At 39.1% G+C, this 18,099-nt stretch overlaps 1 protein-coding gene across 1 annotated transcript in view; it reads right to left on the reverse strand.

The window, feature by feature from the left end:
• Positions 1–16,868, reverse strand: part of LOC111142932 (raftlin family member 2) — a 71,010-nt gene extending 54,142 nt beyond the window's left edge. The window contains exon 1 of the mRNA XM_022496297.1: positions 16,236–16,868. Within this exon, the coding sequence (XP_022352005.1) occupies positions 16,236–16,374 (139 nt within the window). The 5' untranslated portion in view covers positions 16,375–16,868. The remainder of the gene's footprint in view (positions 1–16,235) is intronic.
• Positions 16,869–18,099: the final 1,231 nt, after the last annotated feature.

Genomic DNA, 18,099 nt, shown 5'->3' on the forward strand with positions numbered 1-18,099 from the left:
CCAGGACGCTGGGATCATGACCTGCCTTCGGCTCAGGTCATGATCCCAGCGTCCTGGGATCGAGTCCCACATCGGGCTCCTTGCTCATCAGGGAGCCTGCTTCTCCCTCTGCCTCTGCCTGCCATTCTATCTGCCTGTGCTTGCTCTCTCTCCCTCTCTCTCTCTGACAAATAAATAAATAAAATCTTTAATTAAAAAAAAAAAAAAGAGGTACTTACTGAGTTCAAAAGGCACTTAAGTTGTTAGTAAATATAGAATATTTGAAAATACTTCAACGATTCTGTATTTTACCAGGTGCTCAGCAGTTCATAATAATTAATATTATTTATTTTGGTTCCATAATGCCACCTTCATCATTAAAGATTATATGGTATCTGCTTATAATCTTTATCTGCATATAATGTGTATGTACTTAATGCCACTAACTGTACACGTAAAAATGGTGAAGATACGGTGCCTGGGTGGCTCAATTGTTAGCCTCTGCCTTCAGCTCAGGTCACGATCTCAGGGTCCTAGGATCGAGTCCTGCATCAGGCTGTCTGCTCAGGAGGGAGCCTGCTTCCCTCTCTCTCTCTCTGCCTACTTGTGATCTTTCTCTCTGTTAAATAAATATATAAAATTTTTTAAAAAATGGTGAAGATGGTAAACTTTATATTTTCCCACAATAAAAAAGGTTGTATGTCAAAGAAAATATATATCCTATATGTACATATTAAAATCTACTTTCTCCTTCTGAATTTGATGACCTTAGATACTTTATATAAGTAGAATCATACATTACAGTTGACCCTTGAACAACGTGGGGTTTGGGGCATCAGCCCCCATGCAGACAAAAATCTGCGGATAACTTTTGACTCCCTGAAAACTTAACTACTAATGGCCTCCTGTCAACTGGAAGCAACATAGTCGGTTAACACGTTGTATTAGGTACTGTCTCCTTACAATAAAGTGAGCTGGGGAAAAGAAAATGTTACAAAGAAAATCTTCAGGAAGAGAAAGACATTTACAGTACTGTACTGTATTCATAAAAAAACCTGCATGTAAGTGAACCTGTGTAGTTCAAACCTGTGTTGTTCGTAGGTCAACTTATTTTGTCTTTTTGTGACTGGCTTATTTCACTTAATATAACGGCACATGGTTCATCCATGTTGTAGCATGTGACAGGATTTCTTTTCAAGACTGAAGAAGATTCCATTGTATCTATATACCACATTTTGTTTATCCATTCATACATCAGTGGACGTTTGAGTTGATTCTACTTGCCTATTGTGAATACTGCTGCTATGAAGGGAGATGTGCTAATATCTGTATGAGATCCTGCTTTCGGTTCTTTCGGATATATACCCACAAGTGTGATTGCTGAATTATATGGTTAATTCCATTTTTAATTATTTGAGGAATGGCCATATTGTTTTCGATAGTAGTCGCATGATTTTACATTCCTGTCAACGGTGTATATATAGTATCTAAGGTCATCAAATTCAGAAGGAGAAAGTAGATTTTAATATGTACATATAGGATATATATTTTCTTTGACATAGAACCTTTTTTATTGTGGGAAAATATAAAGTTTACCATCTAATTTCTTTACATCCTTGTCAACACTTGTTTTTAGTACATTTTTTTTTAATAGTAGCCATCCTAATGGGTATGGGGTGATATTTCATTGTAGTTTTGATTTGCATTTCCCTAATGATTAGTGATGTTGAACATTATATGCTCCTTGGTCATTTGTGTATAATTTTTGGAGAAATGCCTATTCAAGCCCTTTGCCCATTTTTAACTTGGGTTATTTTTGTTGTTAAGTTGTAGGAGTTCTTTATATATTCTGGATATAATATTTACTCCCATTTCATAGGTTGACTTTCTACTCTGTTGATTGTGCCCTTTGATGTACAGAAGTTTTTAAGTTTGTTATAGTCCCATTACCTATTTTTGCTTTTGTTGCCTCTGCTTTTGGTATTATATCTGAAAAATCTTTGCCAAATCCAATGTCATGAAGGTTCTCCCATATATTTTCTTCTAGGAGTTTTATAGCTTTAGGTCTTACATTTAGGTCAAAGTTTTTTTTTTTTTAAAGTATAATGGCACTAGTTTATTGGTTTAAAAAGGTGTTTTTTTAAAAGATTTTATTTATTTACTTGACAGAGAGAGATATCACAAGCAGGCAAAGAGGCAGGCAGAGAGAGAGGGGGAAGCAGGCTCCCTGCTGAGCAGAGAGCCTGATACTGGGCTCGATCCCAGGGCCCTGAGATCACGACTTCAGCCGAAGGCAGAGGCTTAACCCACTGAGCCACCCAGGCACCCCGTTAAAAAGGTGTTTTATTACTTCTTCCTCAAAATGATGACAGATAAATAAAAAAAAACTTTGATGCTTTCCCATTGGTTTTAATGATGACCTTAATGAGGTAGGCTTAAAAATGAAAACTTAAAAATTCATGAAAGTATAAGAAATTTTGAAGTTTATGAGAAATACTATTTACCTGACAAAAGTGAAACACAGATGTATGTAGATTACAGATGATAACTTAAAAATACATGAGTAGAGATGAGCATTTCATTTTTATGAAAGTGTGTCTTCATAAATTATAAAATTCAATATAAGAGTAAGGGATATGCCTTGGCTTGAAAATCTATCCTGGCATTAACCACTACTGTTGGCAGGTGATAAAGACAGTGGATATTACCTGTGTGAAGCTGGGTTGTTTTTCCATATGGCATGACTAAACAGAGTGCTTGAGGTTTCAGTCAACAAACCATTTAAGGATCACTTGAACTACAACTGTGAGTCCTAGTTCCCTGTTTCTTGCCTGAAAACTGCCATTGGTAGCTTCTGGCAATATCAAGGAAGCCCCAGTGGCAAACCTGTAGAATGGGTGTCAGGTGCTTCAGAGAGGCCCAACAGTCTTTTAAGAAATGTGGCATTTCCAATGCTCCTGACAGCCCAGAGGAAAAAATTATGTGGAAAAAAGGGGACACATAGGCTCTGAGTTTGAAAATGATTTGGAAGAATTGGGGCTTGAGTGTAATTAAAGATGTTTTAGGGATATCTTTATTGCACTTAGTTTTCCTTTTTCTATGTATGTAGGAGAGAGGTGGAAGGAATAATTAATGTTTAAAAATGTCTGAAAGATGTTTTATCATTGGTAAAAATTAACTAAGTGAGAAAGTAGTAAGTCATAGTTTAATTCATACATTTTTTTCTCCCTTAGCAGTACATAAAGTAATAAGGTGTTTTACAATCAACAATGTTTTGGAGTCAATGAAAAATGATAATTAAATACAAAGAAGTATTGCAAATACATTGGCTAAGAGAATGAGGATTTGAAGAACTCTTGGTTGGGTGCTATAAATGTTAAAAAAAAATCTGAACAGGGATAAATTCTTAGTTCTTTTCATAGCTCAAAACACAGAATGAGAAAAATCTGATTTAATACATGTTCATTTGGTGGGGGAAGGAGGAAACCCTAGAGACTTCAGCTGACCACAGATTAATTTTAAGTTAGCAGTTAGGGGTGCCTGGGTGGCTCAGCCAGTTAAGCATCTGCTTTCAGCTCAGGACATGATCTCAGGTTCCTGGTATCAAACCCCACATCGGGATCCTTGCTCAGTGGCGAGTCTGCTTCTCTCTCTGGCCCTTCCCCCTCTTATACCGCCCCTCTCTCTCTCTCAAATAAATAAATAAAATCTTAAAAAAACAAGTTAGCAGTTAATCTAATGTGATTATGGTCATCTGAAAGAAAATTGCCTCCACAGGAAGCTGGCTCACTGAATTCTGTGCTCAGTATAGCAACACTGGAATACTTCGTTTGTTTTCCTTCCCCTACACATTTATCACCATCTAAATAATAATCAGAATATACTAGTGTATTCACCTGGTTATCTCTTTCTAAAGATTGATTTATTTGAGAGAGAGGGAGTGGGTACCTGTGCGCACATGCCCATGCGGGTCGGGGGAGGGGCAGCGGAGAGAATCTTCAAGCAGACTCCCCGCTGAGTGTGGAGCCCAAACTGGGACTTGATACCTTGACCCATGAGATCATGATTGAGCCTAAATCAAGAGTTGGAGGCCCACCTGACTGAGCCCCCCAGGTGCCCGTCACCCCGTTATCTTATTTAAGGTCTGCTTCCCTCACCACACTGAAAGCTCTATGAAGGCAGGGGGATAGTCACACTTTGTTCACCATGACTTCGTTATACCTGGAACAGTGCCTACCACACTGATGCTCAGTTAATATTTGTTGAATTAATAAGTGGATTATGTTCAATTTAAGGACCAAATCAGATGCAGTTTCAAGCTGGAGTACATTAAAAAAAGGTGTTCAGGATAGTGAGGGGTCTGAAGGCCCTTACAGGTGTTCCACAATTATGTGTCAAGGAAGGGAGGACCCAGGATGCCATCTGGATGTATGTGAAGGGCTGTCCCACAGAAGCAGCAGGCTGGTGTGGCACTGGCTGAACGGTGGAGGGGACAGCCACCTGGACAAGTTTTCACCCCAGCTGCAGCTGGCCGGGAAGCACAGCATGAGTCTGACACACTCAGGTCTTTAAGTGTAGGTGTGGGCCTCACAAGGATCACCCGCTTTTCCATGAGAGGCCTGGAGCCTTCAGCTCCCCTTACTACCAGGCGTGTTTGGACTGAGGTGGTGTATCCCAAACTTAGGTCACTGAGCACACATTCACAAATTTTGTCATATCTGAGTACCATTGGATTTCCATATTCTTAAATTTCCTCTTTTAATTTTCTTTTCTTTTTTGTTTTTTAAAGTGTGGAGCCCAGTGCGGGGGCCTGAACCCATGACCGTGAGATCAAAACCTGAGCTGAGAACAAGAGTCAGATGCTTAACTGACTGAGTCACCCAGATGCCTCTTACTTTTCATTTAAACTTCCATTTATTTCAAAAGGAATCTATATTTCTCATATGACCATAAAAGCAGAATCACTTACCATAAGTAGAAAGCTGTCATACAAATGAATACAATGAAAATACTAGATTCTAGCCAGATACTGATCTCTACCGAGGATTCTGAACCATACCTCTGTTCTCTCTTTGTTGAAAACGAAAATTAGCCATTAGAGAGGTGTTAAAGATACATTAATTCCAAACTGATTGGAAGGGCTAAAAAGAATTGAAAAGGGCACAACTATGAGACTCAGTGTTATTTAATTCTCTGCCTGTGTGTACAACTTGAAAGCATCTCATGTCCAGTGCCAAGTGATTTGGTTGAGGCTCAGAGACCCACTAAGGAGGAGCAAGGACACAATGACAGTAACAAGGAGACAGATGACATCAGAGGGATAAAATGAATCATAAAACTAGATAAAAGAACTATAAAAACTTTACAGTTTAGGGTCACTTAATGGGCTTTCTATACTTCGTTGTCCCAAACTGATCATGAAAATGAACTCATTCCCTCCATTCTCTTGTTTCAGAATATGGTTTTCAAAGGCAGAGTTATGTAACATGTTAAAAACTATCACCAAGAAGATAGTTATAACAGAATAACATTGGTGCTTAAGGGGGTTCCTGTTCCGGTGGAGAATGTATTTCTAAGGAACACCTCGTTCTCTGGTGATGTCAATGGAATAAGTCCAGCTTTCCAGGTCAACTCCACACCCTCTTGCACTCTCACTAAAGTAAGGTTATTGTCTTGAGTCTCAAAGCAAAAGAAATGTTAATGCACTAAACACACACACACACACACACACACACACACACACACACAGCAGTTTTGGGAGGAATTACAAACTGAGAAATCTAGAAAAGTTAGAGAGGGAGAAAAAAATTATACAACCATATCTTAACATAAGTTTATGTAAAGATCATGTTTCTTTGGGCTCAGTGCCTTATAATCAGTATTGAACTGCCTCAAGTGTGTATGTTCTTCTATCTGCAGCTCTGTGCCTTTTGTTTGTTTTTAAGATTTTATTTACTTATTTGACACAGAGAGAGATCACAAATAAGCAGAGAGGCAGGCAGAGAGAGAGGGGGAAGCAGGCTCCCCGCAGAGCAGAAAGCCCGATGTGGGGCTCCATCCCAGGACCCTGGGATCATGGCCTGAGCTGAAGGCAGAGGCTTTGAACCCCTGAGCCACCCAGGCGCCCAGGTCTGTGCCTTTCGATAAGCAGCCCTCAGCACAGACATGACAGTTATGGTAAGTGCTTAAGAATACTTACTAAAGGACCAACAAATGAAAAAATTAGGTGTAACATATTCAATGAACAGACCTCCAGGGTTCTCATGGAGCATGGGTTTAGAAAATAGACTCTAGAACCTGGATTCGAATTTTAGTTCTGACACTTATTAGCCTGGAAAGTGAGATTGAGAATAGGATCTGCAAAGTGAGAATGAGAATAGGATCTACCCCTCCCTTCCCCCACCCAAAATAGGATCTACCCTATAGGATTGTCAGAAGGATTAAATAAGTTAATGTTTGTTCCTAGAAAGTAGCTGTCGTGCAGTATGTGCCATACAATGGTTGCCTGCTTTGTTAAATAAATAAGGTCCTTTCCTCCGGAAAGAGAGGCAATGCAGTATTTTCCTCAGGGTGTTAGGCTCTTGAAGCAAATCACCTGGGTTCAAATCATGATTATGTCATTTACTAGATCTGAAATGAGTTACTTTGCCTCTCTGAGACAAGGATAAGTAACTGTAGTACTTCATAGATTGTTCAATAGTAACGTGAGCCCAGTGCCTGGCACAGAGTAAACACTAAGACACCAGGGCTGTGTCTGTCTCTTGGTGGTCCAGTTCAGGAAAGAGAACTTCCAGTGAAGGTATCTTCAAGGATGTCATTGTTGGTTTAAAAATCTCCAGAAAGGGACGTCTGGGTGGCTCAGTGGGTTAAAGCCTCTGCCTTCGGCTCAGGTCATGATCCCAGGGTCCTGGGATCAAGCCCCGCATCGGGCTCTCTGCTCAGTGGGGAGCCTGCTTCCTCCTCTCTCTCTCTCTGCCTGCCACTCTGCCTACTTGTGATCTCTGTCTGTCAAATAAATAAACAAAATCTTAAAAAAAAAAAACACTTAAAAAATATCCAGAAAGATCACTGTAGAGATTTGGATTTATTCCCAAAACACGGCCTGCTTCCCATCCTGTAGAATTCTAGAGGTCTCTAACTCACACTCTAGATCAGAGGTCCTTATGCATGCTCTAGATCTCGTGTCCCAACTCACCCTGTGGATTAGGTGCTCTGAAGCTCACAGTCCAGATCAGGGCTTCCTAACTCACTGACTTAGTACACTGAGTCCCAGTAAGGACACTTAAGTGTCCAGTAAGGCAGCTGAAGGCACCAGGCTGTTAAAATGAAGAAAGGACCTGTTCTGGAGGGGGCTGTGGGACCTAGAAAAGACTCAGAACCTCATCCAAAGAGAGTAGTAGGTTCAGCTAAGGGCTGCCATATAAGCATGTGGGCCCAGTTGTTATTGGATCTTCTAATTTTTAAGAAGAACCCCAAATCCAGATTCTTATGTAATATTTGCACATTTAAAAAAAAGATAGTTAATTCAAATATTTTAATACTGTGCACACCAAGTGAGACCTGTCTGAAGGCTGAATATGGCCCATTATCTCCTTGGTTTGCAACTTCTGCTGTGGGTCACACCAGGAACTCTGCTGACTAGAGCCTGCTCAGGTCCAGGCCGGGCCACCTAGATCACAATAGACAGTGTCCAGCATCCTAGGACACAGAAAAAGTGATCCAATTCTTCATTAATGGGAAGAGGAGAAGGATGGTGATAGAAGGGCTGGGGTTCACTCTTTTAACAAATTGTCCTCCTTATCTGACATTGGGACTTGCTTTAAACATCATTCAAGAAAAGTAAAGCCAGGAGCATAGAGAGGAAAAATAAATCGAGGAATTTTTATGAGGACTTCCCTTCATGTAAGTCCCTTCGATTCTTACTTGTGCTGAGAAGAGACTAGAAGCCTGACTGAGCTGAGAGGTGTGAGGAAGGGGAGAGTTGTGCGCAGAGAGGAATTTTCATCAGTGCTGACCAGAGTGAGTACTTCCCCTCCACAACATGCTTGGTGTTTGAGGCCAAGCCTTTGATCTGATGTCTTTATACTGGGGCAGTAATATCAGAGGGTCAATTTGTTGTTGTTTATTTTTCTAATTACTTTTTTTCAAGATTTATTTTTTAAATTTTTAAAAAAGATTTTATTTATTTATTTGACAGACAAAGATCACAAGTAGGCAGAGAGGCAGGCAGAGGGAGAGGAGGAAGCAGGCTCCCCACTGAGCAGAGAGCCCGATGTGGGGCTCGATCCCAGGACACCGGGATCATGACTTGAGCCGAAGGCAGAGGCTTCCCACTGAGCCACCCAGGCGCCCTTAAGACTTTGTTTTTAAGTAATCTCTATACCCAATGTGGGGCTTGAACTCATAATCCTGAGTTCAAGGTCACATGCTCTACTGACTGAGCCAGCCAGGCACCCCTTGGCTCTATTACTTTTGATACCAGGAAATTCAGGGGGAGGTGGTAGTTGTTTTGGCTAGAATTTGAACAGCACAGGCGGCGAGCAGCAGCTGCAAGCCATCCGTCTTCCTCCTCCTAGCTCTGCAGCCACCCTCCGTTCTTTCTCAGTTCTTTGGGAGAAGGAACAAATGGTGCTGTTCACAGCATTATTGGGTGTGGTTGGTTACTGTGAAATTGATGCTGCATTATTTGTAAATGCTTTATTATACCTTAAAGACTATTGTGGATTACTGATGAAAGAAAATATTTTGTAATTGCTTTCAAAACTGTATAAATGCAAAGTGGATTTCTATGATTAAAATTGAAACACACTGAAAGTCAAGCAACATTTTAACATTTGTCTTCATAGTTTCTAAAATAAAATATCAATAGACATTTTTATGCTCATTTGCTTAAAAGCTTCTTAGGCAAAGATCACATTTTAGAAAAAGAAAGATTTACCTTCCAGATAAAGCTAAGAACTTGCTCAATGCCAAAAGCTTTGCTCTGATGACATAACTCTATGAAAACTGTCCAAGACATATATATGTTCTTTCCACCAATTTACTTCTGAAGACTGGTATGTGTTTTTGAAATATTTATGAAACATTATTTCCTCAGATAAACATACAATGTACAAACACTGGCAAGTAATTTCGCCATATTTTCAAAAGGGAATAGACTGTCAATCTCCATGTATATTTAGGAATTATAGTAAAAAATAATAGGTAACATATACCAAATGCCTATTTTGTGCCAGGCCCTATGTGAAATGCTTTACATGCCTAATCTTAATTAACCCTTACAAAACTCCATCAGGTAGATACTGTCATTATTCTCAGATAAGGAAACCCAGGAAGAGAGAGATCTGGTAACTTGTCCAAATTGCTAGTAAGTAGTGAGGCTGTGATTAAACCAGACAAGATTACTCCACAGCCATACACTTCAGTGCCTATAAGAAAGTAAAACTCCATTGATTTGGGTCATGTTAAGAATTTGTGAAAGTTCAGACATGAGTTAGGCTAAAGCTTTTGGACTATAATAAATTGTTAAGCAATTTCACATATGGATATTAAAAGGAATATTTGGTTTACTCTACTTATCAAAATGCTTAAAATTATTTAGCAATATGAACTGCTAGATGAACAATATCCAAATTAAGTAATCTTTTATGTTTCCATGGAAGCTGCCATTTTTATAGTCACTCATTAGTATATTTAATTGAAGTAATGTAACTGTAGTTTTAAATATGCTAAAATTCTATTGAACTACGGGTTCATTACTATAGACAGATAAATGAAAGATCAAATTATGACCATTTCAGACTCCTGCAGCTTTCTGTTTCACTGCTGCCTCATTCCTGAGCTTCTCTCCATCCATTCTGTTTTATCTGTGGTTCCCGGACAGACCATGAAATTTTCTCTCGTTTTTGAGTTTGTATATCTTGTCTTTCAGCCTTATTTGCTTTACCTATACTTCCTACTTAGCCTTTTTTTTTTTTTTTAATCTTTTAAAGATTTTTGGGTAGGGGTAGAAATGTCACTGGCATACAAAAATAAAATAAAACATGAACACTGACAGGACGTGGGTAACTACCATCCGTTCAAAAATCAGAACATGGCGGGCACTCCAGAAGCTTCCCATTTTGCCCTTTCCCATCACAATCCCCCTCTCCCACTCTGGGCTATCTTGGATTTTATGGCCATCATTTCCTTTCTCTTCTTTCTAGTCTACTATCCAAGAATGCAGCCTTAAACACAATAGTTCAGTTTTGCCCATTTTTGTTTTATATAAATGGAATCATGTGGCATATCCTTCTGCATCTATCTTCTTTTTTTAAGATTTTTAATTATTATTATTATTTTTTAAAGTAATCTCTACACCTAGTATGGGGCTTGAACTCACAACTCCGAGATCAAGAGTCGCACACTGTATTCACTGAGCCAGCCAGGCGCCCCCAGTGTCTGTCTTCCTTCACTCAGCATTATGCCTGTGAGATTTGTCTTGTGTAGGTTGCGTAGTTTTAGTTCATTCATTTTCACTGCAGTACAGTCCAGGTTGGCAAAGTACTGCCTATGGCTTATTTCATAACATAGGGTATGTTGGTACTACAATGGCAGAGCTGAGTAATTGTGATGGACACCACGTGGCTCACAAAAACTAAAATATTTACTATGTAGCCCCTCACAGAAAGAGTTTGCTGACTTTTGCAGTATAGTGTTCCATTGTGTGAGCATACCACAACTGATTTTTTTAATCTCTTATTCTTGGATTTCTGTGTTGTTCATTCTTTTGGGCTATTATAAATTACACTTCCCTGAACACTCTTGTATGTGCCTCACAGTACGCATGCGCACACGTCCGTATTTGGTGTATCTCAGCTAACCAGGTAATGCTAAAACATTCCCCCCCCAAAATGGTGTACAGTTTAACATGTGGTATCATCAGTCTTTTAAAATTTTAGCCATTTTGGATAATTTTTAGTGGTATCTCACTGTGGTTTTCACATGCGTTTTCCCGGTTACTAATAAGGTTGAGCACAGTTTCATGTCCATTGACCTTTTGGATTAACTATTTTGTGAAGTGCCTGTCCAAATTCCTTGTGCATTTTTTTCCTATTGGGTTGTTTGTTTTTTCCTTATAAATTTGCAGTTGTATTTTCTCTATTGTGGGTACAAACCTTTGTCTAAGTCCTACTCATTCTTTACATCCTACCTCAGATTGAGGTGACCCATCTTTTAAGGAATCTTTCTGGATCCCACCAATCAGCTATATGCTTCTATAACCCTCACACTTCCAGCATAGCCTGTATCATAGTATAGTGTATGATGTACACATTCTCACTGGGTGTCCCTCCGTAGGATGCTCACTAGGGTACAGGTTCATAAAGACCAGGGACTAGGCTTTATTTATCTTTGTACCCTAGCTCTTAGCTCAGTAGGTACTCAGCAAATATTAGTTCAATGAATGAGTAGCTGTCCACCCAGATATAAGTAGTATATGTAGGATAGAAGATATAAGTTACACTGCCGATAGAAATGTATATGTATTTTCTCTCAACATCAGTATTTAAGAGGATCAACTGTACGCTATTATCAGAGATTCTCTTCTCTTTCAGTTCAGGCTGGGATCATTCTCTTCCACAATAGTCTGGATTTGTGAGGTTTTATTATTCTTCTAAACCAAATACCTCACCATTTCAAATATAATGGAACTCCCCATATAGGTTTTATCACCTGGTAGGAATTTGGGCTAGGCACTATGACAGGGATTACATTCATGTTTGAGTAAATTTCGTCACTTTTGACTGTTTGAGGAAATGCTCATGAACTTAATAGACTCAGACAGATACAGAAAATTTAGTTGGACCCGCCCTTCCTTTCTCTTTTTCTTCTCCCATTCGCTTCCTTCCCTCATTTCTGATCCTTTATTCGCTGCTTGTTGATTCCTCAATGCGTTCTCTTCAGGGCTATATCTTCATTCTTAAAAAGTTCTCTACAATTTAAAATTGTAGAGAACTTTTTAAGAAGTTTTGTTGAATTGTCTCAATATGGCTAAATATGCCTGATAACTGAGCCCAAGATGCTTATGCCCTTCCCACATTCCCTCTCTTTAAGACTTCCCCTATTTCAATTCATCCTTGTGGAAATCACCATACTCCAGCTCCGGTATCTGTAAGAGTCTCTCATAGAAGCAGTCCTTATGTATCTGTAAGATGTCCACTGCCCCCTCAAATGCAGCATGCCTGTGACGGAACTGCTCTTTACCACACACCGACTCTCTGGGATGCCCTTCCTACTGTGAGAGGCATCATTATTTCCACAGTTACTCAGGCTCAGTCACTCACTTACTCAGAAGCAGGAAGTCATCCTGGATTCCTCATTCTTTCTGTCCCTTCATATCCAGCCAGCCAAAAGCTAGTAAGTTCCTTCTTCATATTGTCTTATATTTGCCCCATGCATTCCATCCTTTTGCTGTTCCCCACATGCGTGTCCTAATTGTCCACTTGTAGCCTTGACCACTACAAGAGGCCTTCTAAATCAGTAGCCTCGCTCCCATCTCTTCCCACTCAATCTCACACTAATCTTCTAAAAATACTTCTCTGTACCTGTTGACTACTCATTCAAAAGCCTTTACAGCTACTTAATTCCAGTAGAATAAAAGAATCCTTCCTTAGCCAGGTCACAGCATTTCATACTCCATTTATTTCCAACCTCATTTTCTCCCTTTCTCCAACAACTCCCCCCGCCCCCGCCCCTTTGCTCACTGCTCTAGTCAGTGGTCCTTGAATATGTCTCAGCCTCTTAATCCTTTTCTGACTAATAAGCCCTATATGTTCATCAGGGTCAGTTAAAGTCCTGGTTCCAATTCCAACTGATCCTATTCAAAATTGATTTTTCCTTTTTCTGACATCTCTTGTATCTTGTATTATACTTTTTTATTCATTAATTCAATAAAACTTATTGACAGTTGTTCATGTGCCAAACACTGTGCTAGCCACAGGGGATATAAAGGTGGATAAGATCTAGTTCCCGATTTTGAGGCGTTCATGATCTTGTCCAGTTTGACCCTTTAGAATATAAAATACTTGAGGGCAGAAACTGTCTCATTCCTCTTTGTATTTCCAGTACATATCAGCATCTTCTACAGAATACATATGTTATATGTATTGATTGCTGTGAACAGCAGTGATAAAAAAAAATGAGAGTTTCTTCTTTTAATAATAAGGAAGCAAGTTAGGGGCCAGCAACATTTTACTTCATATATTTTACATAATTTTAATAGAAATTCAAAGCTACCATCTGTCCTGTTGGGTTTTTAGTATTGTAAAAACTCCTTTAATCTTAAAGCTGTAAGTGCTTTAAAAATCCTTAAGGCTATTGTTATTCAGATTCTTTTCTGGGCTTTAAGGATGAAACCAACACTTTTGGATCCTTTGCAGAGTTAATTTAACTATTCATTAAGAAATTCTGTAACACGCTCATATATACACTCACACACGCTCATAAATACGTATTCGTGGGTTACTATACAATAATCCAGAAAACTTATCACAAAAATTGTACTAAAATCTCACTAGTGCAGTTGGTAGACCTGGCACAAAGCCAGGATGGATAATAATAGTTAACTTTTATTAAGTGGATTATCTTGTATTATCCTCTTTAATCCTCAAAACAACTCTATTATGTGAGCACCATCAGAACCCTTCTTTTTCAGAAGGGGAAACTGAGATATAGCAACGTTTACAAACCTGCCACAGTTAGAGAGTGAAAGAGCCTGATTCGGAATCCAGGAACTTTGATTCCAGAGTCCCGTGTACTTAATGACTGTGCTATTATTTCTCCCATGGAGATGTAAATAATGGCTCAAAGTCCCCCTGCCCACCCATCCAAAAAAAGTGTGGGGAAGCAGAGAGAGAGAGAGAGAGAGAGCACACAAGAGGGAGAGGGAGAGGGGGTGGGAGAGAGAGAGAGAGATAGAGAATGAAACTGAATGAAAAATAAAGAAATCATTCAGGATAATTAGGCTTCCGAACATGGGGTCCTGGTAATTTCAAAGGGCCTCCTCCTCTTGACCCACTGAGACTTTACTCTCTGTTTCATGTCCTCTGTTTGGAAAAATGGAGGAAAACAAGGTACGAGACAGGCGGGTCATGAGCACACACAGCTGTCACCAGACCATTCTGTTTCCTGAAAGGTCGCTCCCAGTGGCCCCTGAGAAGCAGGAGGTGCCACTAGTTAGAACTCACAGCAATCCCAGGACAGAGCTGCCCGCGCTGAACAGAAGGCTGGCATGTTCTCCCCACTCCCCCACCCCCCGCCTCGTTCCTCTATACACTGGAGGGGCAGGTGGAGGTCAGAGAACAGGATCAAGAAAGGTGGCTTGTGCAGTTGAGGGGGGATACAGAGTCTTGGCTTCTGAGGCAAAGGCAAAGGCAAAAACAAAACAAACACAACAAAAAAAAGTGTGGAAGAACTGGACAGAAAGGAGCACCAGGAGACGCGGCGCCTCAACCAAATAGGAACCAGATGCAACTTTAAAATATGTGCCTGCTTTCTGTGCTAACCTTGGCCATCTGTGCCTGTACCTACACTTCACAGTGTGACATTCCGTTACCTCCTCCGAACACCTAGGGTGGAGGGAGCAATGACACTCCTCCACAGAGAGGAGGGCTTCCGGGAAAAACAAAGCCAGAATGCCTCCTGAAGAAAGCTGTAGACCTTTCTGATTCAAGCATGACTGCATTTATACACATTCGTTCGAGACTGTTAGCATGGTTAGAAGGAAATAAAGCAGAAAAAAAATGTCAAGTTACTTTAAAACCTGGGATCCTAGGGCGGATTGTGCAGCAATTCTTAAAGTGCAGATCAAAATGGCTCTGGCCTAAAGTTTGAGTAGACAGGGTTTTAAGGTAAAGGAAAGTGTATGTTTGTGTCCTATGAATTTACAGAAACATGCCCTAAAAATAACGGATAAGAACAATCAATGGAGAAAACATGGCACATCATGAATATTTCTCAAAGGATGGTTTTTGAAAAGTATGGAAAAAATTCACATGATTGGTTAGTTCTCTGATTGTCACTGTTTCCTCCATCCACTTTTAACTTCCATAATTAAAAATAAAATGAAAAGTATTGACATTTTTTCCTTGACAGCCTTAGGTTTAGATAAAAATAGAAATGTGAATATGTTGAAAGTATATGTACAGATTTTGTATGTCCCTGGAAGGGAGTTTGCTTGCTGGCTAGCTCAATTTTTGACAAAGAAAAATGGGCTGTTCTTGCTTCTGGCACAAAGATGCACTGTTCACACAACAAACCAAAAAATGGAAAATTTGTGTTTAAGTTGAAAAGAAATTAATATCCAACATGATAACTTATTTAGTATAAACTTTCTATTAACTGATAAAATGTGTACCTTATTAGAATGAAAGTGTAACTTTGTAATAAGAACTTAAAATACTGATATCTGGAAATTCTAACAGCAAGCAAGACATCCTAAATTTCATTTTCAGTATCTCATGATTAAAGATATTCTATTTTAAAAGCTCAGTTTTATCCATGCAGTTGTATACTCTAAAGTTTCCAAAAGAAGTGAGGCAAAGTATTTGTGAGTTTGAGTTGCCTCTGCTCCTTCCGCAGGGCTGCCATCTGGGCTTGTTTATTTGTGTTTCTAACTTTCTGGAACAGGGAGTTTCTCTGTTAGGGACGGGGCACCAAGCAAAGGAAGTGTCTTACAGAAGACTATCTTTTTTTCCTTAATTTTTTTTTTTTTTTACTGTATTTTCAAACTTCAAGTTTAGCTTGGTCAAAAATATAAAATGATTAGCACAGTCACAAAATTTTACATAGTTGGAAACCTCAGAATTATCTTAGCAAATACTCTTCCTCACGATGCAAATCATGTACCTTACATGCTACCTTCTTGTGACTTTCAGATCTTTTTCAAGACCCAAACTGTCATTAAGGCTACAGCTATTTGGCTGGGAAGTCAAATATTTTTATCTATCCTTCTACAAATAAGCATTTGATTTAAAAATGAAAGAAATAATTCCAGGCATTTTTTTCTAATCTTATAAAGTACATATGAGCCATATTACAAAAAACGAAGCAAACAAAACAAAAATCTTTCAAAAATATAATCAAGAAACAAAGCATTATTGTTAGACTTACACAATCTATCGTGAAGACTAGTCTAAAAATTCACAAGCAACACTTAAAAAAACTAGTGCCTTCTCTGAAAGATTTCATTTAACAAATAAAATAGAAGCAAAAATTACCTTGTAAAGTAAAATCCAGCAATACATATTCGTAAGCAAATTCTGTCTTTGTTTCCACTTGCGGTCTCTTCAGGGTAGAAAATATTTTTCCAGGACTGCTATCATCAGGGTCTTCTAGCTTTCTAAGTCCGCACCCCATAGCAAAATCTGTAAGGAATTAAATTGCAGGATAGGGGAGGGAGAGCAGCAAATTCTGTTGTTTTAGCTGCAAAAAGAAAGTTACAGACTTAACTGCTTTGATTTTTCCAGCTAAACCATAGGTAGTCAAAAAGAAAACATTTGAGTCCAAAGAAAGGAGCCGAAGACTTTTTCTATCCATTTTTCTGTAAAGTCGTTGAACCCATGATGATTAAGCTACAGCTCTGGGAGGCTGGGCTTGATCTTAGGAGAAACATGCAAGCTGCTACAACTTAGCGGAGAATTTCCATGCCACGTCAATTTACAGCCAGCCCCCTACCAGAGTTCTGTCGCTCAGGGCACCAACAGTGCTTTGTCTGTCCCAGCTGGCTGGATGATAAAAGAGGTGTCCAAAAACGGAAATAAAAGGCAAAAGTGCAACTCGGATGGAATTATCTACAAGTAAAGGATATATTCAGGCATAATGGCATGCAATTCTTTCTCTGTTTTCTCTTTTCCCTCTTCCCTGTGCCCACCCCCTCCTTCCTCTCTGCTATTACCAGAAAAGCAAAAGGACGGAGGAAGGGTGGGAGAAAGAGAAAGAATAAGAGAGAAGGAATGAGAAAAAAAAAAAAAAAGGATTCTCAATATGGTTGGAAACAAAAATCATTTCCAGAAAGGAAGTCACTTTAGGAGGAAACTGTTTCTGGAGTCTAAAAGGAGAAAAGTAGTTTTTTGTTTTTTTTAAAAACAAACACTTTAGTCTTTAGGTAGCATTTTTGAGGATTTCTTTCCACAGAAGAGTCTTTCTACTGGAAAAATAATGTGCTAATGAAAACTGCCAAATATAAAAAAAAATTATATTATAATATTTTAATAAAAAGATTTTATTTAGTTGCAAAGGAGGACAGTTATGTGGATAATTAGTTTAAAATACTCCATAGTTAGGCAGCATATGAGAGTAACTATTACCCCTTTTACAGGTTCCAAAGTATCCTTAATTAAAACAAAGGCAACAAAACTGACAATTTGATTCTTTCAGTGTTATAAATTGCCATTTACCTGAACTCAAGAACAATTTACAATGGACCAAACATAATGAGTGTTTACTGCATTTTACCATGTTCAGCTCAGGTAGTGTGGTGCACTCATCAAAACTCTGAGTCCTGGAGTCAGACTGCCTGGCTTCAAATCCTGTTTCTAATGCTTACCACAGACGTGATCTTGGGCAAGTTACTTGACCTCTTCAAGTTTCAATTTCCTCCCCTACAAAATAGAGTTAATAATAGGATTTACTTCATGGGCTTGTTATGAAGCTTGAATGAGATAATCTTATCTCATATCTTAACACTATGCTTGGCTAATAGCACTAAATAAATTTTTTAATGTGCTTCCATTATAAAACAGGGTTGAGGATAGGAATAGGGAGGAAGCGATTCTGCCACCACTCCCATTATTTACAAAATAAACCTGATCACATTTCAGATTCAACATAAACCTGTAAAGATTTTTCAATTCCACTGAAGAGTACATATGAAAACTCTCAAAGTAGGGGTGGGAAGGGCGTCTGGGTGGCTTAGCCTGTTAAGCATCTGTCTTTGGCTCAGGTCATGATCCCAGGGTCCTGGGATTGAACCCCACATGGGGCTCCCTGCTCAGTGGGGAGCCTGCTTCTCCCTCTCCCTCTCCCTCTCTCTCAAATAAATAAATAAAATCTTAAAAAAAAGGGTTTGGATTAGTTGATAGA

The sequence above is a fragment of the Enhydra lutris genome, unplaced genomic scaffold (genome assembly GCF_002288905.1).
Source record: "Enhydra lutris kenyoni isolate GAN:26980312 unplaced genomic scaffold, ASM228890v2 scaffoldscaffold1, whole genome shotgun sequence".
NCBI lineage: Eukaryota > Metazoa > Chordata > Mammalia > Carnivora > Mustelidae > Enhydra > Enhydra lutris.